This window comes from Periplaneta americana, chromosome 3, assembly GCF_040183065.1.
Source record: "Periplaneta americana isolate PAMFEO1 chromosome 3, P.americana_PAMFEO1_priV1, whole genome shotgun sequence".
NCBI lineage: Eukaryota > Metazoa > Arthropoda > Insecta > Blattodea > Blattidae > Periplaneta > Periplaneta americana.
The window spans coordinates 38113661-38139282 of NC_091119.1; the positions used below are offsets into that span (position 1 = coordinate 38113661).

The 25622-nt window shown below is 36.8% G+C and overlaps 1 protein-coding gene across 1 annotated transcript; it reads left to right on the forward strand.

The window, feature by feature from the left end:
- Positions 1–692: 692 nt before the first annotated feature.
- Positions 693–25118, forward strand: Hs6st (heparan sulfate 6-O-sulfotransferase). Its single transcript, XM_069820347.1, has 4 exons — positions 693–2150; positions 2447–2662; positions 18647–18797; positions 24557–25118. The coding sequence occupies exons 1-4, from the start codon at positions 1516–1518 to the stop codon at positions 24884–24886; spliced, it is 1332 nt and encodes a 443-aa protein (XP_069676448.1). The 5' UTR covers positions 693–1515; the 3' UTR covers positions 24887–25118.
- The last annotated feature ends 504 nt before the right edge of the window (positions 25119–25622 follow it).

A 25622-nucleotide genomic window follows, 5' to 3' on the forward strand; every position in this document is an offset into this window, starting at 1 on the left:
GATAACAAATGTAGTGTTCACATGTGCTGTTGTTTAATGAAATAATTATAATGCTGCGCACAGAAATTACACTAAATATGACACACAGACAGTGTTTATATATAAACATTATGTTACAGACTTTAGGTTACGTAGCGAGGAGTGAAAGATGTTTCGGAAGCGACCCTTCGAAGAACGTTTACAGCTAAAGTAGGGGTGGAACGTGGGTTGGGTAGTATGAAGGGGTATACGTAAAATGGCTGATAACAATGGCGACATGTTTTCATTGCCATCTATGTGTCTGGTCACGCTTATTATATTTGTTGTTGTTGTTTATTCAGCTTATTCAACTGTACGAAGACAGGTCTGAACCTCACAAGTGATACCAAGAAGGTACCACTTATGAGGCAAATAGACCAGTATATTATTGCTAATCAAGTAATCACAAAGTTCGTAGCTGCCGTTGGTGCTTCTGTGCGAGAAGTGGTGTTTGGAATAATTTTACACTACAGTTCCATAATTTTGTTTTAATGTTGGCGGCGCTGTACTCTATAGTAGCTCGTTGAGTAATCCCAGTGAAGAAGACCGCAAACATTACTCAAGTAATCCTTTCCGTTGTCGCGCTATCTGAGAACAGTTCCATGCACTACACCCGCTATGAAGTGTGATCTCAGTTTAATTAGACTATGTGCACTGTACGGTATACTTGATCGCGTTTTCGGTACTGTACAGTTATTCCTACTGTGTTGTAAAAGTATCTCGAGCGAAGTCCTCATATAATACATCTTGGAAAATGAAAATCCGCACATATAAATGGAGTAAGACATTCACACTGTGGTTATACAGAAATTCATTTGTCATTTGACCAACATCGTGCATCGAAGGTTAAATGTACGTTGGAAGATTTCACCAATCAAGTAGTCGTAAAGCGACAAACCTAAAAAAAAATCTACATGAGACAGCGCAACTAGCGGCAGTTTTGTGATAACTGAATGAAGTTTAATAGTTTAATAATAATGCCATTAATAATGCAAATGGAATTTTATTGCATAGGTGATCAATAAATACACATGTCCATTCGGAATATAACCTAACTCACTGTCTTTTAAGTCCTTTGAAACAGAGACAGCTATTTCATTTCAAAGTGTAACCCTACTAATTTTCTAATTTGATCGGCAGCTGTTTACTTTTTCATATTCCTATCGATCAGATGGCGTTGTTACGATAATAAAGACTGCAATAGGTATATAGGGTGTTATGAACTTGTGAAGTGTTTGTGGAAGGAGTGAAAGTGATAATTGCAAGTTGTGTTGGTGAGAAGGATGATACTGATAAAAGTGATGGAGATGATTCTCGTTTCGTCTCGTTTGTGGGAGTCGCCGATTTGTCTTTATGATCCTTTTAAAACTGATTGTCTTTCATATAACTGCAATTAGTTTGTGTTTATTTGTGTTATAGCGAGAAAAACTTGTCAAAACAATCTTCAAAATGTTCTCTATCTCCATGATGGCAAGGACTGGTGTACTCGGATAAGAAATGGCAAAGAAAAGTGTTGAAGTACAAGTTTTTGATAGTGATTTTGCAGTTTATCTTCGTGAATCTGTTACATATGAGATTAAAATGGAATCTCGTTCCAGGAGTAGGTTGCGTGGGGTTGTTTTGATGTGTATTTTGCTAGCAGTGAGTGGAATTGTGTACTTCGGTTACTTCTGTCCCGAACAGGTTTGTGCACTGACCTCTCGAGACACAAGTTGGTCTGACTGGACGTTTCGATTTCCAATTCAGGATAATTTAGGAAAACCATTACCAATTCATTCCAACCCTGTCAACTCAAAAGTTTCGAGCCCCGGGCTAAGCTATGATGATGTTTTGAATGAGAACTTCCAGTTTGACATGAATGCACACGATGTCATGGTTTTCTTACATATTCAAAAAACTGGTGGAACTTCCTTCGGAAGACATTTAGTGCGTGACTTGGACTTGGAAAGACCATGTACTTGTCAGAGGAAGAGAAAACGCTGTTATTGTTTTAGACCAAATCGTAATGAAATTTGGCTGTTTAGTCGCTATTCAACGGGCTGGAAGTGTGGTCTTCATGCAGACTGGACCGAGTTAACTAGTTGTGTTGATTCTGAACTTGACAAAAATGAAGGCGACAGTGTTAAACGCAGGTAAGAGCATATAACTATACACCTTCATAATTCTGTGTTTGTACAATGGTGAGGAAAATAAAACATTTCAGGTTAGGTTACGTAGGTATGTTAACAGTGTATGTCGAGATATATAAGTATTTTGTTTAGAGTTTTATTAAGTAAAGCTGTCTAAAAAGTGCTCCTCGCAGCTACAGACATTGATGTATTAACATGCTGGTTGTATTCAGAGACGTTGTCCCACTAACTTTATCTGAAATTTTCCCAATCATGCAACACTCTTCTTGTGTTGTTTGCACTTTGTTGTTCTCTTTTAGATATTTCTATATTACATTATTGCGGGAGCCCATTAGCCGCTATTTGTCAGAGTTCAGACACGTTCAGCGAGGGGCCACATGGCGAAACTCTCGACACTGGTGTGGTGGTCACGTCGCTACCCCTCAGGAACTTCCTCGCTGTTACAAAGGCTCATCATGGCAGGGAGTCACTCTTGATGAGTTCGCTGCGTGCCCCCATAATCTAGCAGCAAACAGGTACATTATTCTAATGAGTCACAATATAACAAGCACATATTAACATATTAATACAAAAATCAGTGGCGTAGCTAGAGATCATGGGCCCATAAAGGCAAAACCGAAAGTCTTTCAATATGGTTGTAGCCAAGCAAGAAGCCGGGTCCACGTCTAAGTGTGTGAAAGAAGAATATCACATGTATTGCGTTATCAAGGTAGGCTTATTCGCACCACCAACACCACCACCACCACTACTACTGCCGTATTATTTAGTAGTGGCTGCTGAAATAAGACTCTAATAATATATGCTTCTCGTCCACGGAAGTGTAATTTAAAAGGAACGTTTCGTTTTCACTTGTCCGTCGAGTTTTAAATACCAGTAAGTTATTATGAATACTATAATAAAGTTATTTGTTATGGCCTAAAATCGGACATTCATATGTGAAGAGTCCACTGCAAGAATGATGGATGTCATTTGGAATACATTTTCAGGAGAAGCGATTGAAAGTTTGAAATGCTTAGCGCTCAAAGCTTAACTGTGACTATCAGTGTTAATGCCATATAACTCTCTATGTACATTCTATATGTCTTAAGCTATGCATTGACAGTCTTGGTTCATTTTCGACAAGAAAGTGACATCCATCATTCTTGCAGTGGACTCTTCGTGTGTTATGTATTTTTTTTTATTGAGTATTCATTTCCAGCCTTAACTAGATACGCCACTGATTGATATACTCTACCTATAGGCTATATGTATGATGAAAATCTGTTTCATACTTTTATTTTGAAGGAAAGTAGGCTATCTCACTTTGGAAGAAGGTAGCCTACCTAACGTGAACTGATCAGACTTTGATTACAGTACGTAGACCACTTCATACTGGTAAGTGTTCTATATTGAAGCCAAAAAAATGAGCGATTAATGTATTATTAACGCATTCCATTTAAGAGAGGTTTGATAATAACTGATTAAACCAACGATATGTATGTAGGTGTACATGAAGTAGTCTGCCTTTTGCTCATCTTCGTGTTATTTCGTCATCATCATGTGACACTGTCATTCACTGGGCATCAACGATTTAATTTCTCATTATACGATAGAGTATATATTATGAAACTACTTTTATAATATGATATTTTATAACACGAATCAATGATTAGGAATTGAGCAAAACGAATTTGCTTTTTTCTCATTTTTACGACTGCAGCAACTGTGTAACAATATAAACGTGTTTCTTACGCTATTTTTTTTTGTACGACAGGTTTATAGAACAAGAAATAACATAATATCAACTTTGTAATGATGGTAGTTTGATATCATGGCTTGTAACGAATGGGTTGCTATGACAGCAGTGACGTATTAAATATTATTGCGCGGAAAATCGTTTCATATTATTAATTTTATGGTACGAGTTATGCCGTCATAATAAAGTCAAACGATTTAGTTCACATCATAATATTTTACGGCACTGCACTGGTACAGTTATTTGGGACATTATGCGCGAGTTTCACTAACGTTAATTACTGTTTATAATGCTAGTGTACAAAAAGTATTTTAATGCTGCAGAGAATAGACTTAAAAGAATTTCGCGGAAGTACTGTACAAGATTTCAGCGACTCTGATTGCCTACCGAAAAAGTGGTTTCGGTCACGTTCTCTGTATGTGTCACAATATTTGTGATTTATTGGACGGATTTTGTTTATATTCTGCATCTATGACTCGACAAAGTGATGAATCTGTGGCTGTTATGTCGTTCTTACTTACTGTATTATGTAACATTTCACTCACTTATGTAACACACACCATTAGGTACGTACTCACTAGTATTTGTCAATGTATTTACTACACACTTACACACACTACACACTTGCAAAATTGTGTATCCTCAATAATTATGAACTTGGCAGTAGGATTCTTCCATACGTACCAATTAATAAAAAACAGCTAGGAGATCTGCTGTTCCATGAGAGAGCCTTTCCGTGAATACGTCTAATAAACTTCGTTTTGTGGTATAATTTCAAATAACAAACCTCTGAACCAATATCAATAGCATTACACTGTACTATAATTAATTATAATAATAGGCCTACTCATTTGCTTTTGTGGCATAATTCTAATTTTATAAGTTGGTACCCGAAAACATGGTAATTCAAACTTAAAGAATGAGGTGTTTTCTCAAAGGAACATAGCATAATACCAGTAATATAAAAAATAATAAAAAGAGCCTGCGTTATGTGGGCTGGTTTGAGGACATAAACGTTATAGAACCATTATTGGCTGTTTATAATAGGAGCGACGTATGTTATCGTCACGTATTCAACACTTTTATCCTACGAGTCGTTATATCTGAGAATGATGGGAGTGAAAAATATGAGTAAAAATTAACGGGCTTTTATTTTAAATAAAAAAACAATGACAGTAGGCCTATAGTCCTCCACATAAAATGTAACGAATTTCTTCTAGGATTTTTGTATTACATAGAATACATTAACTAATGAAATTATATAATTCGTATGGAAAAAAATTAATTTTCTAAAATAAATTGTCATATAGGACAGAGAGAGAATAATATGTAGTTTTCGTTTTTAGTGCAAGTTTCTGTCCTCCCCAATCAGATGAATACACAGAAAGGGAAGAATCCCTCTTATGATGTGAAACACCAGTGTTCGAGTACAAGAGAGAGAAATTGAAATGTGTTTTCATGTGAAAAGTTTACTCTCTCACATACGTAATATGAAGTATATCCATTCTCTGTTTAATGTGCTTCTAGATTTTCCATATAATGGTGATGAAAAATTGGGTATATGGGTTATATAGGCCTACATAAATGAACTTAAATATTCTGCCAAGTTTTTTTTTTTTTAAGGATTAAGAGTCACTAATTCTACACCACTCCTCCACTCCCTGTTATACTACACAGATGAATGTTCACAAAAGCAGTTTTACATTGGTCTGAAATATTATGTAGTACTGCAGGGTTATACTTAGAATGTCATTAATTTAGAGGACGGATCTGTGTGCGGTTAGAAAACGAGACAGGTTAGATGCGACACGACGCGAGCAGTAGCAACACAGTCCATGCATACGACGCGAACAGTAGCAACACAGTCCATGCATACGACGCGAACAGTAGCAACACAGTCCATGCATACGACGCGAGCACTAGCAACACAGCTATGCATACGACGCGAGCACTAGCAATAGCAACACAGTCCATGCATACGACGCGAGCAGTAGCAACACAGTCCATGCATACGACGCGAACACTAGCAACACAGTCCATGCATACGACGCGATCAGTAGCAACACAGTCCATGCATACGACGCGATCAGTAGCAACACAGTCCATGCATACGACGCGAACAGTAGCAACACAGTCCATGCATACGACGCGAGCACTAGCAACACAGTCCATGCATACGACGCGAGCAGTAGCAACACAGTCCATGCATACGACGCGAGCACTAGCAACACAGTCCATGCATACGACGCGATCAGTAGCAACACAGTCCATGCATACGACGCGAACAGTAGCAACACAGTCCATGCATACGACGCGATCAGTAGCAACACAGTCCATGCATACGACGCGAACAGTAGCAACACAGTCCATGCATACGACGCGATCAGTAGCAACACAGTCCATGCATACGACGCGAACAGTAGCAACACAGTCCATGCATACGACGCGAGCACTAGCAACACAGTCCATGCATACGACGCGAGCAGTAGCAACACAGTCCATGCATACGACGCGAGCACTAGCAACACAGTCCATGCATACGACGCGATCAGTAGCAACACAGTCCATGCATACGACGCGAACAGTAGCAACACAGTCCATGCATACGACGCGAACAGTAGCAACACAGTCCATGCATACGACGCGAACAGTAGCAACACAGTCCATGCATACGACGCGAGCATTAGCAACACAGTCCATGCATACGACGCGAGCGCTAGCAACACAGTCCATGCATACGACGCGAACAGTAGCAACACAGTCCATGCATACGACGCGAGCACTAGCAACACAGTCCATGCATACGACGTGAGCAGTAGCAACACAGTCCAGGCATACGACGCGAGCACTAGCAACACAGTCCAGGCATACGACGCGAACAGTAGCAACACAGTCCATACATACGACGCGAACAGTAGGAACACAGTCCATGCATACGACGCGAGCACTAGCAACACAGTCCATGCATACGATGCGAACAGTAGCAACACAGTCCATGCATACGACGCGAACAGTAGGAACACAGTCCATGCATACGACGCGAACAGTAGCAACACAGTCCATGCATACGACGCGAGCATTAGCAACACAGTCCATGCATACGACGCGAGCAGTAGCAACACAGTCCATGCATACGACGCGAGCGCTAGCAACACAGTCCATGCATACGACGCGAACAGTAGCAACACAGTCCATACATACGACGCGAACAGTAGGAACACAGTCCATGCATACGACGCGAGCAGTAGCAACACAGTCCATGCATACGACGCGAGCATTAGCAACACAGTCCATGCATACGACGCGAGCAGTAGCAACACAGTCCATGCATACGACGCGAGCAGTAGCAACACAGTCCATGCATACGACGCGAGCGCTAGCAACACAGTCCATGCATACGACGCGAACAGTAGCAACACAGTCCATACATACGACGCGAACAGTAGGAACACAGTCCATGCATACGACGCGAGCAGTAGCAACACAGTCCATGCATACGACGCGAGCATTAGCAACACAGTCCATGCATACGACGCGAGCAGTAGCAACACAGTCCATGCATACGACGCGAGCGCTAGCAACACAGTCCATGCATACGACGCGAACAGTAGCAACACAGTCCATACATACGACGCGAACAGTAGGAACACAGTCCATGCATACGACGCGAGCATTAGCAACACAGTCCATGCATACGACGCGAGCATTAGCAACACAGTCCATGCATACGACGCGAGCAGTAGCAACACAGTCCATGCATACGACGCGAGCGCTAGCAACACAGTCCATGCATACGACGCGAACAGTAGCAACACAGTCCATACATACGACGCGAACAGTAGGAACACAGTCCATGCATACGACGCGAGCAGTAGCAACACAGTCCATGCATACGACGCGAGCATTAGCAACACAGTCCATGCATACGACGCGAGCGCTAGCAACACAGTCCATGCATACGACGCGAACAGTAGCAACACAGTCCATACATACGACGCGAACAGTAGGAACACAGTCCATGCATACGACGCGAACAGTAGCAACACAGTACATGCATACGACGCGAGCAGTAGCAACACAGTCCATGCATACGACGCGAACAGTAGCAACACAGTCCATACATACGACGCGAACAGTAGGAACACAGTCCATGCATACGACGCGAACAGTAGCAACACAGTCCATACATACGACGCGAGCACTAGCAACACAGTCCATGCATACGACGTGAGCAGTAGCAACACAGTCCATGCATACGACGCGAACAGTAGCAACACAGTCCATGCATACGACGCGAGCACTAGCAACACAGTCCATGCATACGACGTGAGCAGTAGCAACACAGTCCAGGCATACGACGCGAGCACTAGCAACACAGTCCAGGCATACGACGCGAACAGTAGCAACACAGTCCATACATACGACGCGAACAGTAGCAACACAGTCCATGCATACGACGCGAACAGTAGCAACACAGTCCATACATACGACGCGAACAGTAGCAACACAGTCCATGCATACGACGCGAACAGTAGCAACACAGTCCATGCATACGACGCGAACAGTAGCAACACAGTCCATGCATACGACGCGAGCATTAGCAACACAGTCCATGCATACGACGCCAGCGCTAGCAACACAGTCCATGCATACGACGCGAACAGTAGGAACACAGTCCATGCATACGACGCGAGCACTAGCAACACAGTCCATGCATACGACGTGAGCAGTAGCAACACAGTCCAGGCATACGACGCGAGCACTAGCAACACAGTCCAGGCATACGACGCGAACAGTAGGAACACAGTCCATGCATACGACGCGAGCACTAGCAACACATTCCATGCATACATAGGACGCGAACAGTAGCAACACAGTCCATACATACGACGCGAGCAGTAGCAACACAGTCCATGCATAGAAAACTTCAGGGACAACGCAGATATATCTGGCCTCTTGTCATTATAAATCACTAACATTTTATCTTTCAACATTTATAACATCACTTTAAAATACTGATTTTTTAACAAAAAATATAATTAAAAATAACTCTATTATATGAATAGGTATTGTATATGAATTTCTATAGAATTACAATATGTTTATTTCGCACAATTTATAAATGAAAATAAGTTAGGCTATATTATTTTCTTGTCATCAGTAATCCTTGAAATTATGTAAAGAATGATTTTCATGTGTAATTCAGAAAATTAAAGTGTAAGCCTATTTTATTTGGACGCATAGTAGCCGAAATGATTTCATTTAGGTGTATCTTTTAAAATCATAGTTCAAGAGAATAAACTATAAACAGTACGGTAATCATTCGCAACACGATTCATTCATTCATCATTCAGTGTTCTACCCAAGGGCATGTCTTTCACTGCAAACTCAGCTTACAACATGATTGAGGAACTGAATTTTATTTTTAGTTTTATTTATTTATAGTCGTCACTTTAACTTCTACGTTATATTGCGACTTGTTTGAAGTTTACTGCTGGAAATGCTGATTGCTGTTGTAGTGTATGTTATTAGTGTCGTGGAATGTTCCAACATGAGAGAGGCAACAAAGACATTACAAACTTCGTCTTATTTCAAATAAAAAATAATCGTATGATGTGCTAAATTCCTTACGCAGTTAAAACATGAAAGAATGAAAGTGGGGGCCAGCGAATATTTTATAATAAGATGAAACAAAGAAGATAGGCCTCTTCCTGCAAAGCAAACATCGGCGAATATCAAACTTCACCATACTCGAGAAACTTGAACGAACATAACGCCTGTAATGCACAACACTAATCTCTCCTATTTCGTGATTTTGGGATCAAATCGAGCATTCACCTTTATTTAACTGAAAATAAGTTATATTTCGTCAACGAAAACCACGGAAAAATATTTCGCCCACACTGGTTGGCACTAGGGATCGAACCAGAGACTTTCTGAATGTGAGTCCAGTGCATTACCACTGAGTCATCTCGCTTGATTAACTGAATTTTGTGAAACACGTAAAAGTCATATAATACAAAAAGTACAGTAAGTTACACCTTCATTTTTTTTGCCACTTACAAGGAAATTTCAAATTTGAATGCATGAATATAATTAATGTTGATTTCACTGAAAATAGCAATAATTAGAGCAAGGATAGTCGTGCATTAAAATGTTAAAAATATGTATATAATTATGCGATTTTAATAATGAATATACTTATTATTGATTAGAAAATATGTAACTTAACTCATCGAAAGCTTACTAATATGTTGAAATAATAATAATAATAATAATAATAATAATAATAATAATAATAATAATATTATTATTATTATTATTATTATTATTATTATTATTATTATTATTATTATTATTATTATTATTATTATTATTATTATAAAGCGTTTGATAGAGTGTATTGGAATAAACTGATGGGGATCCTAAAGAAAATTGGCGTGAACTGGAAAGAGAGAAGGCTGTTCAGTAACAATGAATTAAAGTCAGAATAGGAAAATGTCAGAAAGAAGCGAAATAGGGAGAGGAGTACCTACCCTGTTCAACATAACTTGGAGAATTTAGTGAAGAACTGATTTCAAAACATGGGAGGAGTGTTAGCAGGAGGAAGAAGAATAAAGTGCATAAGATTTGCTGATGATATGGCTTTGTTAGAGAAGAGGAGATGACACTAAAGGTTATGTTACTGGAGCTAAATGACAGCCGTGAGCAGTATGGAATGAAGATAAATGTCAACAAGACGAAGATCACGGCCACAGGAAGAAAAGTAAGGAAGGTAAACTTACGAATTCTAAATGAGGCAGTAGAGCAAGTGGACGGCTTATACCAGTGGCTGTCAGCACTCGCTGAAATGTGCAAAGGGTAAGCGGAGCCGTCCCATGTGCCCCATTGTGCAGCAGGAAGAGGTAGAGAGCTTACCCACTAGCAGCTACGAGTGCACCATGGTGCACTGTGTCCTCTGTGGGTAAAAGACACTAGCCCCAGGGTGCTCTGTGCTGACGACCGCTGGCTTGAATTGAATTGAAAGAGGTGAATTGGGAGGACAAATTTAAAAGGTACGCAGAACGCGTCCTTGCAAGGGGTTCGGGGCTGCAAGAAACTAAATATGTGAGCTCCAAGCCTGTTGGCCACTAATCTCACTCTGGATTACGCTGCTCCACTAAAGGAGCTCTAGAAAATTTTGAAGGGGAAAACCGAAAATGGACGTAACCTCTCAGGTACCACATACGCGAGGGGGATGGAAATGTGATCAAAATGATCACGGGACGGGACGAGGATGAGATGGCTGGTGTAAATCTCCACATTGAAATGAACTGTGTCATTTCGCAGTGCAGGAGGAGTCGAGAAGACTCTGTCGTCTGTTGTTCGATGACAAGGCAAGTGAAGACCGCCAGGAGAGACGCCTTGAATTCTGAATCTGCAAATTGAAAGGTTCCCTGTCCTTTCGCATTGCGACTACATGAGTGACCTTGCACATGTATTTCATAATTTTATAGACTCTGAACTAGGGCATTATACTTTAGGTGTACTATAAGCAGTAACATTAGCTGCTGCCAAGAAGTCAAAGGAGAACAGCAATGGCAAAGGAAGCTTTTAATAGAAAAAGGAGCATCTTTTGCAGACCTCTGGAGGAAGCACTAAGAAAGAGACTAGTGAAGTGCTTAGTGTGGAGTGTGGCATTGTATGGGGCAGAAACATGGACATTATGACGAAGTGAAGAGAAGCGACTAGAAGCATTTGAAATGTTAATGTGGAGAAAGATGGAGTGTGTGAAATGGACAGACAGAATAAGAAAAGAAGCTGTGTTGGAAAGAGTGGGTGAAGAAAGAATGATGCTGAAACTGATCAGGAAGAGGAAAAACAATTGGTTGGGTCACTGGCTGAGAAGAAACTGCCTACTGAAAGATGCACTGGAAGGAAGGTGAATGGGAGAAGAGTTTGGGGCAGAAGAAGATATAAGATGATAGACGACATTAAGATATATGGATCATATGCGGAGACAAAGAGAAAAGCAGAAAGTAGGAAAGACTGGAGAATGCTGTGAAAGATCTGCCCTTGGGCAGAACACTATGAATGAAATGAGAATACACCATCAATGCAAGTAGCAAGCTCTTTTCTCGTATGTCGACATAGTGCAAGTCAATGCTTAAAAATACAGAAATAGGAAACTTCATTTCTTTGCGTGAAGTCAATCCAAGTCTACTTGTTTGAAAGCCTTGTCACTGTTATTAATACAAAACAGTAACAGCCCTGTTACGTTATCAGAAGACAATGTGAGGCCTTTGACCTTACTCAGATACTGTCTGAGACAGCCTGAAGGTCAAGAAACTGTGCTGAACATTGTTGTTTTTTTTACGATGATATTACCCTTGTTTTTATAAGCGTATAATTACAAAGTCCAGCATCAAATATGAGGCATAACACCGTTGCTGGCTTATCAATACATTTCAGTGGATAGGAGATCTTTAGGATACAAGAACTGAAGTCATCAGTAACCATATCACGTATAGAGTATTATAACAATCATCAACGAACCTGGAATCTCTTGTTATCTTCGAGATATAAATTAGAATAAGAAAAACATGCAGAAAGATGCCAAATTTACAATTTTTAAAACCACTGTTGAACAATTGGATGGAGTTACGCAATAATTGACCAAGCGTTAAAAAATCTGTTTCGATATATTGGCCATTGAAATAAATCTGTTTTTTTTTTATGAAACATTTTATTAGAAAAGTATTAAAATATTCATACTACAGTAGAATCCTGATCATCCGTCACCCTATTAAGCTATTGGCGGATTATCCGACTTCTTTTTCTCGCTTTTTTTTTTTTTTTTTTTGCTACAGAAATATATTAAATACGTACTGTATATTATATTAGCGCATTTTCTTTCCTAGAGAGAGTTATTACAAGACTTTACCCTTACACATTATGGTTTACTGTTAGAGTTCTATAAAATGTCTTCCACGGGTATCAAAGGAAATCATGTCCATTCATTCGTAGTGTTCTACCCAAGGGCAGTTCTTTCACTGAAAATCCAGGTTTCTCCACCCTTTCTTATTTTCTGTCTTGCTAAGTATAAAAAGTGCAAATAACTGAGTGGTTTGTGGAACAATAAACTGTAGCTCATCTCAGAACATGAGATTGGAGTCACAACCTTGTGAAATTTAATAAAAATTGAAGATGAAGTGTATAAAGTATGTAAATCTACAACACAAGATCTCCACTATTCCGGTCTTTCCACAGACAGCCATTACAAGGAGTTTCCTTTCCTGTTAAAAAGTCATTGTTAATAACAGTCTAAAATCAGTGAACTTCAGATCCACTACCTAGCGTTTTCAATGCAAGACCACAGAAAAAATTACGAAAGTGTAAGCGTTGTTCACTACATTTACGACAATCTTTTATGGTACAGATTATCCGATTTTTTCGATTAACCGTTCAGCCCACCCTCTTCATTACAACGGATAATAGAGGTTCTACTGTACTACAAAAATTAGCACAAATAATATAAAAAAACGCTAACCGATATTTAATAAGAGACCAGAAGTTGAATTAATATTTCAAAGCAAAATATATATATAATGAATTTTATGCAATAAACAAATTTTTGCTTATAAATAGCACCAAAATTCAGATATTGCATTCTTGATTTTTTTCCGAGTTAAATTAGTCTGCCATCAACAGATTTGTGCAAATCTCTCTCTCTTTTTTTTTTTTTTTTTTCAAATTGTCGGTTGGTCTATTATTGCGAAACTCCATCCAATTATGACACATTGAGGAGAGTCTTGTATAGAGGACTCCAGAAGAAATCATGTTCTGTGCATGGCAGAAATGGAAGTACCAAAGATGATACTCAGTAAAACAAAAACGGGATGGGATGAAACTAGAGTATATGAAAAGAATGTGATATGCTATAGTTAACATATTTTGAAATGTGAAAATGCTGACACATTTCTCTCACCAACAAACTCCTTATATGAACTTCATCATTAATATAACTTTTGCGCTTCTGCATATTTATCACTAGATCTAATTTTCTTTAAAATTCCTTGTTACTATACAAATAGTCAAACATACATTTGCATGTAAAATGTTTTAAATTAAATTTCACTAAAATAAGTCCTTTCACAGACTTGATTGTAAGTCGCATCCATGAAATTTAATAACTTACTTGATAAGTCCACTGCCATTTACAGTTAACGAAATGAAGGATGTATCTGGATGAACAGCATATACACTTTTAACAATGACACACATGGCAATATGTTTCTCACAGCTCACAGCAACATGAGACCAAACGAAACAAAAATGAATAAATAATATTTCAATATGACCTAGAAAAGGCTTTTGACAGAGTGGATTGGAATAAATTGATGGAGATCCTAAAGAAAATTGGTGTGGATTGGAAAGAGAGAAAACTGTTCAGTAATCTTTATATGAGACAACGATCAAAGTCAGGATAGGAGAAGAAATGTCAAGGAAGTGAAATTGGGAGAGGAGTACGTCAAAGGTGTCCTTTATCACCGACCCTTTTCAACATATACTTAGAGGATTTAGTAAAGAACTGTTTTCAGAACATGGGAGGAGTGATAGTAGGAGGAAGAAGAATAAAGTGCATAAGATTTGCTGATGATATGGCGCTGTTAGCAGAAGAGGAGATGATACTAAAGGATATGCTACTGGAGCTAAATGACAGGTGTGAGCAGTATGAGATGAAGATAAATGCAAATAAGACGAAGAGCATGGTCATAGGAAGAAAAATACAGAAGATAAACTTGCGAATTCTAAATGAGGCAGTAGAAGAAGTAGGCAGGTTGGGGTGCATCAAAAGCAGTAACATGAGCTGCTGTCAGGAAGTCAAAAGGATAGCAATGGCAAAGGAAGCTTTTAATAGAAAAAGGTGCATCTTCTGCGGACCTCAGGAGAAAGAACTAAGGAAGAGACTAGTTAAGTGCTTTGTATGGAGTGTGACATTGTATGGGGCAGAACATGGACATTGCGACGAAGTGAAGAGAAGTGAATAGAAGCATTTGAAATGTGGATGGGCATGTGAAGTGGACAGACAGAATAAGAAATGAAACTGTGTTGGAAAGAGTGGGTGAAGAAAGAATGATGCTGAAACTGATCAGGAAAAGGAAAAGGAATTGGTTGGGTCACTGGCTGAGAAAAAACTGCCTACTGAAGGATGCACTGGAAGGAATGGTGAATGGGAGGAGTTTGGGGCAAAAGAAGATATCAGATCATAGACGAAATTAAGATATATGGATCATATGAGGAGACAAAGAGGGAGGCAGAAAATAGGAAAGACTATAGAATGCTGGTTTTGCAGTGAAAGATCTGCCCTTGGGCAGAACACAGTGAATGAATTAATTGACTGATACCACAGTCTAGTATATACAGTCACGAAGCTCAATATGTAATAAATATGCATCCATAGATAGTTGCTAACCACTAGGATCGCTACACCTCATTATAGACAATGCGAAATAGTACCTGCACAGTCTATTGTTCCTAGCACCCTCATCAACTCAATCTTCGTGACTGTATATACTAGACTGTGCTGATACTATTAATAAGGATGGATCTACTGTCTCTGTCAGTTATGAGTCAGTCTCCAAACAGGAAGTTTTCTTTAGGTTCTAGATTATTGTGAAACACATGAAACGAATTATATATACAGCAAATGACTCAATTCCCTTTACTCGAACACTTCGATATATAATAGCAATGTTAAATGGAATATTATGGAACAAGAACATTTTTAAGGAAACAAAAATAAATATTTTTCTGTATATAGTCCAAAGTTTGACAACATATGGAGTGGGAACATGGAAGTTAAATCAAAATTTGCTGTCAAAATTATTAGCATTAGAAATGGATTTTTTACGACGTTCGGCCAGACATTCTAAACTTGAAAAAATAAGAAATGAAGTGATCAGACAACATATAAATAAAGAAAATTCAATTTTAGATTTCGTGAAATATAGACAGAATGTACATCTTGATTACACAACTTTTAACACTGTATCACTTCGGAATATGTATTATAAGTACTTTCTTGTGTTAAATTTTAACGTATCTTGTTAACATGTTTCGACCTATTTTCGATCATCTTCGGAACTCTATCTTAATCCTTTTTCTAGTAGTTTGGTTTCATTGTGGTTGAATGTTATGTTGGTTGTGTTGAATATTCTTGGGTGGAATTTGTGTTTCGTGTTGTGTGTTGTTGTTTGTTGTGTCTTTAGTATAGCTAGTTTATTGTTGTGTCTTTTTTTTTATTTTCTGGCTTATTTTTATTATTACTTTGTTTGTGTGTGTTACAACCTCTTCAAGTTCCGTGTGGTGTAGAGTGTGTGCTAATTGTAAGTGTAGTTTGTATGCATTTGTGTTGTCTTGATTTTTGTGTAGTGTAGATGTTTAATGTTGTTTTGTATGTATGTTCTTTGTGCTGTGGTTTTTGTCTTTTGTGCTGGGTATGATGTGTTTTTTTATGTTGATTTGCGCGTATTTCGGTGTTAGTTGTTGGTGTAGGCATTCGTGGTTAAAGTGTATGTGGTCTGATGTTTTTATGGCTTTTATCCGTTCCGACCTATATTTGTGTATTAAATGACTTGTATTGTCTTGATTATACATCTTGATTACACAACTTTTAACACTGTATTTTCTAGTAGTTTGGTTTCATTGTGGTTGAATGTTATGTTGGTTGTGTTGAATATTCTTGGGTGGAATTTGTGTTTCGTGTTGTGTGTTGTTCGTTGTCTCTTTAGTATAGCAGTTTATTGTTATGTCTTTTTTTGATTTTCTGATGACCGAAAATAGGTCGAAACATGTTAACAAGGTAGGCCTACGTTAAAATTTAACATAAGAAAGTACTTATCATACATATTCCGAAGACAGAATGATATGGACGTGTAAAACTAATGAATGATGGAAGGCTACCAAGAAGAGTTTTAGATTGGATTCCAGAGGGAAAGAGAGGCATAGGTAGACCGCAAAATACATTGTTGCAAGACATAAATAAAGTGTTGGCAGAGAAAGGACTGCAAGAACGGGATTGGGAAGATAGAGAGAATTGGAGGAAAAGAATAAGAATGTAGGACATTGGTCACAGGAAGATGTGATATTACATTGTAAACCTGTTTGTAATAATAATAATAATAATAATAATAATAATAATAATAATAATAATAATAATTTATTTATTTTATTTATTTAGAATATTAACGTGCAAAACAACAGCACAAGGCCAATTACAGTTTAGCACAAGATACAAAACAAAACAACAAATGATGATGAGCATGAATGATAGAAAATGGCAGTGAGATGAAATACAATCAATATAATAGTCAACATTAATCACTGACCAAATGCAACAAAATAAATAGCGCAAATAATTATTGAAATTAGTACAGTCAGATAATTAAGATAATGGCAATTAAATAAAATTAATTACAAATGAATTAATGAAATCATATAAATGAAGACAGGAATCATGTAAGTAGTATTCTAAAGATATGCAAATGACGAGAATAGCATGATACATATCTTAACAAATGGCATATATAATAAAACTGACATAAAAACTCAAAAAGTATACCTATACTACACATTAAATGGATCCAAGTTCAATCCATGCAAGTTAGCACATTTAATACATCTGCAGACCGGAGAGAGAGATTTAGAATTCCTATTATAAAACATTTTATGAAATCTTAAACCCTTAGCAGGAATACGAAGACTGATATTGCTTATGAATGATTCACAATCAATATCACCCATAATGACTTTAGAAAAAAATAAATAATCAAGATCCTGACGTCTGGTAAACAAACTACCGCAATTGAAATATTTGCAATTAATCTCATATTTATAATCGGTATTTGGTAAAAATCTATAAGAACACAAGGAAATAAATTTTCTTTGAATATTCTCCAATTTAGCCGAGTCAGTGGAAGTAATGGAGTTCCATACAACAGATGCATATTCAAGCTTGGATCTAACCAATGTATAGTATAAAATTAATAAACACATAGGAGTAGAAAAGGAATAAGTTATAGGTCTAATTAGACCAAGCATTCTTAATGAATGGGTATAAATATATTGCACATGATCATGGAAATATAATTTTGAATCTAGTAAGACACCAAGATCTCTAATACAATCTTTCTTAGTAATTACGACATTACTAAGAGAATAATTAAATTTTTGGGAAGTAGTTTTCCGTGAGAAGGAAATAACAAAAGTTTTGGATTGATTAATTTTCATTCCATTTTCAACAGACCATTGTGAAATTGAATTGATGTCATTTTGAAGAATTTGACAATCAACCGAACTATTAATTTTACGAAAGATAATAATAATAATAATAATAATAATAATAATAATAATAATAATAATAATAATAATAATAATAATATATAAAATTCATCAATACCACTACTACCACCAAAACACCATCTCCAATATCATAATATTTTCCACTGCATCTTTCAGTGGTTTGGTATCTACGTAAGTGTCCATGTAGAGAAACTTTTAGAAGAGAACTCCAGCAGTTAAAGTCATTTTACATTTCCACTTGGTTGCATTATGAAATAGCGCTGGAGCAGCAACAGAGTGCTTAGTCAAGTACATAATTACCATTAATAATTATTTTCATTACTGTAATAACCTCGTGCATGTTGCACAAGTCGTCTATATAGTAGCAAAAAATGAGAATAAATTTGCCAATTTAACGACTGTTGTTATGCAATCTATGTAGACAAACACGCATGTTGGCTGATCTGGCTTTGGTGGGGTGCTACAACACGTCCTACATGCCTTCATTGGCTGAGAGAAACAGAGTAATGCTGGCAAGTGCAAAGAGAAACCTGGCTTCCATGGCTTTCTTTGGACTGACAGAACACCAGAAGGTATGTATGCTCTTTATTATTATTATTATTATTATTATTATTATTATTATTATTATTATTATTATTATTATTATTGCTGTAGTTACTGTTGTTGTTAACGTGAATGGTTTACAGTGAATGTGTACCCAATAAGAAGCAACATTTATCGGATTTTGTCTTATACCCATAAACCCTCGCACACACGCATGCACATATATGAGTAAATAATTGAGTGAATAAAAAAAATAAGTAAATAAATGTATTTCTACCATAGCAAAATAAATAAATGTACTTTTACCATAGCAAACTGTAGCAAGTAAACGAAAATCATATAAAGGGGTGAGAATGATATAGTCCTAAGCCACACACATAGGCGGAGAGAGAACCATTTCCTTGGGGGGGGGGGGGGGCAAAGCAAAACCATAGAATCCCGATATAACGAGATTATGTTGGGACATTATTTATCTTCTCCCCCCATTATAGCTTGACCTTGGTACAGTATATCAGAATATGATCATCTAATAAAGGTATTGTAAAATAAAGTAAAATTGTAACAAAATATACAGACAGTTTTACTTTTTTTTCCCCCCCTTTTAAGGAAGAGGGACTCGAAGGCTTGCACTGCAGCCTGAGGCTTATTGTGCTTACCACTCCTATTCTGTGGATGATTGGGTAGCTGAACGGCTGCACTCTTGTACAAGTATAGCACACCATACTGTGAACTTAACCCAGGCTATTGTATGAATGATATGTGAATTAATGATGGCGAAATGAGTCTAGGTCCAACATCGAAAATTCCCAGCAATTCTGCTTCAATTGGTTGAGGAAAAACCCCGGAAAAATCCCAACCAAGTAACTTGTCCAAACTGCTCGTTTCATGGCCAGATGTGCTGACCATTACTCCACAGCGGTGGACCAATTTTACATTTACTTTATCTGTTTATTTAAAAGAGCAAGATATCATATGAAATGTGAATTCTAATTATTTTATTTAATCTCGTCTTTAAGTTTAACTGGGATCACTTTTCTTTTTTCTGCATTGTTGTGCAGTATGTTATTCATATTTCAAGTGGCTGCTAGAACACCTGCAGAGTACAGGCTGTTACAAAAAAAAAAAAACATTATAGTGCTTCCATTCCTCAGATGAGGTATAGAAATTCTTATACATTTAGAAATAAATTGTTATGTAAAATAAGACCTAAATATTACAATTAGATTTTTGAAAAGGAGCAAATAATTAAGGTTTAAAGTCTTAAGGATTATCACGATTGGTTTAAACATGCACTAAAACAAGACGTAAGTGCAAGTTTGAACCAATAAATTATTGTCATTTGCGATAGATTAATTAGTTTAGGAAATTGTATATTTATTATGTAGAACTACATTTGTATATAGATCTTTTGTTAAATTATTAAGTTTTGTACTTTTGTGAACAATATCAATAAAGCTATCTATCTATCTAGTATACATTTAGAAATTTAAAATAAATATTAATAGTCCAGACACATGATCTGAAGACAATAATTTGTCAATTTAAGCACAGAAACTTAATCATAAACAAAAACAAGAAAAATCTTTTGAATTCAATATTTCCCTATGTTAATACAAAAAAAAAAAAAAAGAGTTCGGCCAAGTTTGGGGGGGGGGCAATGCCCCCATAACTCTGCCTATGGCCACACAGACAAAATTTTACTGGAAACCATATTGAAGGTTTAGAGTCCAATGCTATTAGGTGCGGTATCATAATTTCTTGGGCTTATACATATGTCATTTGTTGAGTAATTTTTATAATATTTTACTGGTAGCTTCCTTATATGTATAAGGAATGAATTCGCACAAAGGAAACATTTTTGTTGAAAGTGTGGCTTTAGACTATCTCATTCTCACCTTTTCATTTGCTTTTCATCTTATTGACACAGCTTATATCACTTCGTGACAGTAAAACATTATCACTTGTGTTCTGAGATGTCATTCAGAAGGACAAAGAGGAAATTGTCTTCCTGAGTTTAAGATTAAAAACGTGAATAGTACCATCAAATGGGCAAACTTGGAACATTATCATAGGGTATTTTCGTTTTGTCACAGTGGCAACACAATCTTCACTTTTTACTTTGTTTGTTCTATATATAACAGTTTCATGTTATTGTGACAAAACGAAAATACCCTATAATAATGTTCCAAGTTAAAACACTTTTTCAAGTTTGCTCATTTGACGGTACTATTAAATAAAAAAAAATATATGAGAACTATATTTTTAATATTAAAATATCCAACATTTATAAATGCTTAAAAAATAAAGACGAACTTCATAAGTTTACTCAAATGAAACCAAAGCACTACCCTTTGCTACATTAGTGGCTGTTACCTATGGTAAATAAAAGTACAATTATAGTAATTATTCAATTGAAATTAAAATTTCTTTATCAATAAAACTGTGTACGTTCATACATAATCATATTATTAACAAAAAGTGCATGTAAATTACATATCATGTAAGAAGAATAAAAATTTAAAACTAGGCCAATATGTGAAAACTGGAAATGTACTGTAAAGTGGATTAAACTTGACCATAAAACAAGAGAAATTAAACAGTATCAGAATTGTTAGTGACTTAAAATAATAAAAAATACTTGAGAAATAGAGAAAAAATAATGAATTTAAAAATAAGTTCAGTGCATCTGATATCATGGTTTAATTGTTTGTTTGTTTTTGTTTCATGGTCAAATTTACCCCGGTTTACAGTATGGAAAATAGTTCGTTTTAGGAGAAATAAGGAGAGAACACTTTCTTAAAAATCTTGCCCCCTTCCCCCAAGCAAAAACTGAAATGACGCTTCTGCTTGTGTTTATGTTTACACCACTGCTACTTCCAAAAGGAGTTGACATTTGCGTCTAAAGATTCCATATTCTCTACACTGCACATTAGAGCTCTGAAGATAGATATGGGGCTAATGGCCATGTGCTTTACATCATACGACTGTAACATAGACATTTATTCCAACGAATGTTTTTGTCTTTCAGCTAACAGAATAAGATATTGTGCTGGGCCTGGTGAGATTATATGTAAACTTAATATGGTAAATGTTAGGAGTAGAACAAAAAACCTCTATTCCACTATAAACTCAACAGCAGACAAAATGTAACAAAGACCCTTATTTGGCTGCATGCTCCTTATAATGAGCAGAGTTCAGAAGTTTATGCATTAAAAGTCTATTTGGATCGATTACCAACAGCAGATATATTGGCTTCATCATCAAGAAGAGCAAGAAAAGAAAACCTATCTGTTTGATCTTTTACTGAGAACTAACTAGCCTCCAGGAGGGAACCAGCAAAAGGTTTTCATTTTCTTGTCTTTCCTGATGAGGAATTGTTATGCAGAGATCTGGAACTTGGTATGAGTCTGCTTAACACAATGCAGGAAAAAAAGCATAAAAATGCACTTCTTAAAATGCTGTATGATAGATTTCAGCATATTGAAAATATGACACATTTATAAGAAATACAAAAATATGCAACTTAAGATCATATTTAATTAACTTAAAATTTGATAGTTCTGTGAATAATTTACCAACATGTAGTTACGATTACTTGACTTTTCCTCATTCACCCATATGAAGTCAATTGTGTAGACCAATTTACCAACAGAGTTATTGTCCAGGGTGCACCATAGGAGACTGATCTGGAAATTATGGTAATAGATTCATATGCACACTTCAGGTATTAATAATTATGAGAGTTATTTCTGACTAGTGCAGAATTTTTTTGCTGTTTAACTTTACTCATATTTAATATTTGAAACTAATTTTAAACAAAAGAAACAAAGACAATTTACGATGGTCATTTCATAAATAATGCACAGGTTGGTAGAACTGTGAAGTGAATGTCACAACATCAATAAAAATTACGTCAGTCACAGTTTCGTTCATAACATACTCTGTTCAGGTAAAGAGAGCTAGAAATGGAACCTACATGTGTCTCAGGTACTGTGATGATTGATGATCAAAGATCAAACCTTTACATGGTAAAAACATCACAGAAATCCACAGTTTTTTGAGTGGAGTTTGTGACGAATTATAGTGGATCGTAGTACAGTTTCTCGTTGGGCTACTCGTTTTCATGTCAGCACAGACCAGGAATCAGTGGCATAGCGTCAATGTAAGCTAAAAGGCTCAGTTTCCCCAGTTAATAACTCTATAATAAACCTGCAGTTTATGAACAAAATTATTTATTAACTTTAATACAATTTATATTTACGCCTTAAATGTTGTCATGCAGTAGCTCAGGATGATTTGTGATGCAGCAGTAAACTGAAGCCTGCACACACCAGCTTCCAGTCCCCTCCACAGACTCGTTTCTTTCACGCATTCTTCTGTGTAACCCACCCCACGAAGATTTTCCATCCATTTCTAACTAAACTACCCTGGTCGCAAGGCTTGTAAGAAGCTAGCTTTGGCATTGGAGTTGTATTCCTTTCGTGAGTTGTGTTCAGTTGAAGTGTTAATGTGCACTGTGGCTGATATAATAAATAATGAGTGAAATAAAAGTTCCTGACACTAATTTATGTAGTCAAAAATAATCTTCTGATAAAGATTTTAACGTTTATTGACATAATTTTACTAACACTGTATCTATTACTGTTAATATTGTGATTACTCTAAATATGACAGGAAGTGAGCTAATGTTAAATTATATGTACTATATGTGTCTATTTCTTAGAGATATGTGTAAACCATGAAATCATATTTTACTACCATCTGAGGTGATGCCTTATTGGTGTTACTTATGAGCTTCCAACCAGTCTTCGGACTGCTGTCTTGACAACTACTACTTATTTTAAGACTATATTTTTGCAATACGTTTCCTCATACATGAAAGACAACTTGCATTAGCTTCCTCTGCTCAAAATCTCATGCTACACCACTGCCAGGAATGCTGAAAACATCAACACATAGACGAAGTGTGAAACTTGTGGTGAATGTTCTTGAAGAAGATCGTCAAGGGACGTGTGAAGAACTTTCAGAAGCTATGGGGATTCCACAACTTCATATTTAAAGAAGAGACAAATTTCTGCACTAATGATCCTTCACTGTTTGACTGCTGAATAAAAGCAGAAATGCCTGAACGTTGGAAACTCGCGGAAATAAAGATTCTATGTTGAAGGTCAAGCCTTTTTTTTTTTTTTGAATTACAGTGTCGCTATTGATGAAACGTGGATTAGACACTTCGAGCTGGAGTTGAAGTAACAGTTAAACGAGTTTTTGCCACGTAAAGATTCGATCTTAATATACGATCTTTGATCTTCAATTGTTACAGTACCTGAGACACGTGTACGCTCCATTTCTAGCTCTCGTTACCTAAACACAGAGTATGCTATGGATGAAACGAACACGCGTCTTTCTTCCTTAAGCCTTCAACTGCAACTGACGTAATTTTCGTTGGTGTTGCGTTATCCACTTCACAGCTCTACCAACCTATGCAATATTTATGAAATGATCCTTGTACAATGTAAATTGCTCAGGGAAAAAAAGTAGGCAATATAAAACTTCATTAGATTGCTTCATTTTTCAAGACTAGTTTATATCTGATTTCATATTCTCAACTTTCATTCGTATTTCGTATAAAATAGGCATTTTCCTAATGTCTCCTGTCCAGTAATAAGACATACCTCCATTAGATGTTTGTAGCTTTATTTCAGACTGTGTACTTTGCTTCTTAAGAGGACTATTTTATTTTGTACAAGATTAAAATAATACTGTTGTTATATGGTTTTATTTCTTTCAGGTCAGTCAGTATGTTTTTGAAGAGACGTTCAACCTAAGATTTGCTGTGCCATTTGAACAAAACAATGCAACATTATCAAGTGTAACACTGAATACAATCCGAACAGACCAAATAGAAACAATTCGACAGTTGAATGTGCTGGACCTGGAATTATATGCATTTGCACGGAAGCTCATGTATCAGCGATTTGAGAGGTTACAGAAACGAGATAGCCAGTTCCAAGAAAGATTCTCTCACTTGGGCGAACTTCCTGGTAGGCAGTCAGAAGCTTTCAATTGGGATCAGGTTATCGACGCAGACGACAACAGTAGCACAGCCCCACACAAATGATGACCGTAAATAAAACAAGTGAATCCTGAAGTAATCAAACGTTGCATTTAATGGAGGACTGACAAATTGCTGCATGCTAGAGGACATAGTTACTAGCATTTCGCACGCAAGGAAGCGTAGGGGAGAACAGAGGCCTTTTTGATTGGTCTTTTTACACATGACAATAGTAGCACTGACTGTTGTTGCAAGAAAACGTATGTTTGCACAGTGCAGAATTAGTGACACATCTATATGCCTTTACCTCCAGTCCCTTCAAGACTGATTGTTGACAGCATATCGATTTCCCATTATTTCGATTGCTGTGCCTAGGGCTATTATCATAGTCTGTGTCACATATCCATAATAGATTCAAATTTCTACCATGAATTGCTTATTTTTTAGTGCTGTACCTTTGAGTAAAGTATGGTACAATGAGTGCATGTTAAGATTGTGAATTGATATTCTGTTTTGAAGTGCAATGTATATGGCTTAGTATTAATTTTTAGTCGGATTAACAGGGGAATCTTTGCAAGATGTCAAGGAATAAATTTTGTGTGTACAAAGTGATTTAAAATATTTACTAAAAATTTCGGGAGCATATAGGATACTCCAAGTAGAGCGGGTTTTAAATAGGAACACTTCTCTGTCAAGGGGGAAAGGAACGCCACCCTACTCCATTATCTCTTGGCCTAGTTGCTTCAAAAGTGGTGCCTTGTTGGTGTGACTTGTGAGGTTGAGATCTGTCTTCGAGCAATTA

Excerpts from the sequence above, each read along its gene's own strand:
- Hs6st (XM_069820347.1), top strand. The coding sequence starts at position 1,516 with ATGGCAAAGAAAAGTGTTGAAGTACAAGTTTTTGATAGTGATTTTGCA. Across the intron at positions 2,663-18,646 it reads CATAATCTAGCAGCAAACAG|ACAAACACGCATGTTGGCTG; the intron begins GTACATTATTCT and ends CAATCTATGTAG. Across the intron at positions 18,798-24,556 it reads GACTGACAGAACACCAGAAG|GTCAGTCAGTATGTTTTTGA; the intron begins GTATGTATGCTC and ends TATTTCTTTCAG.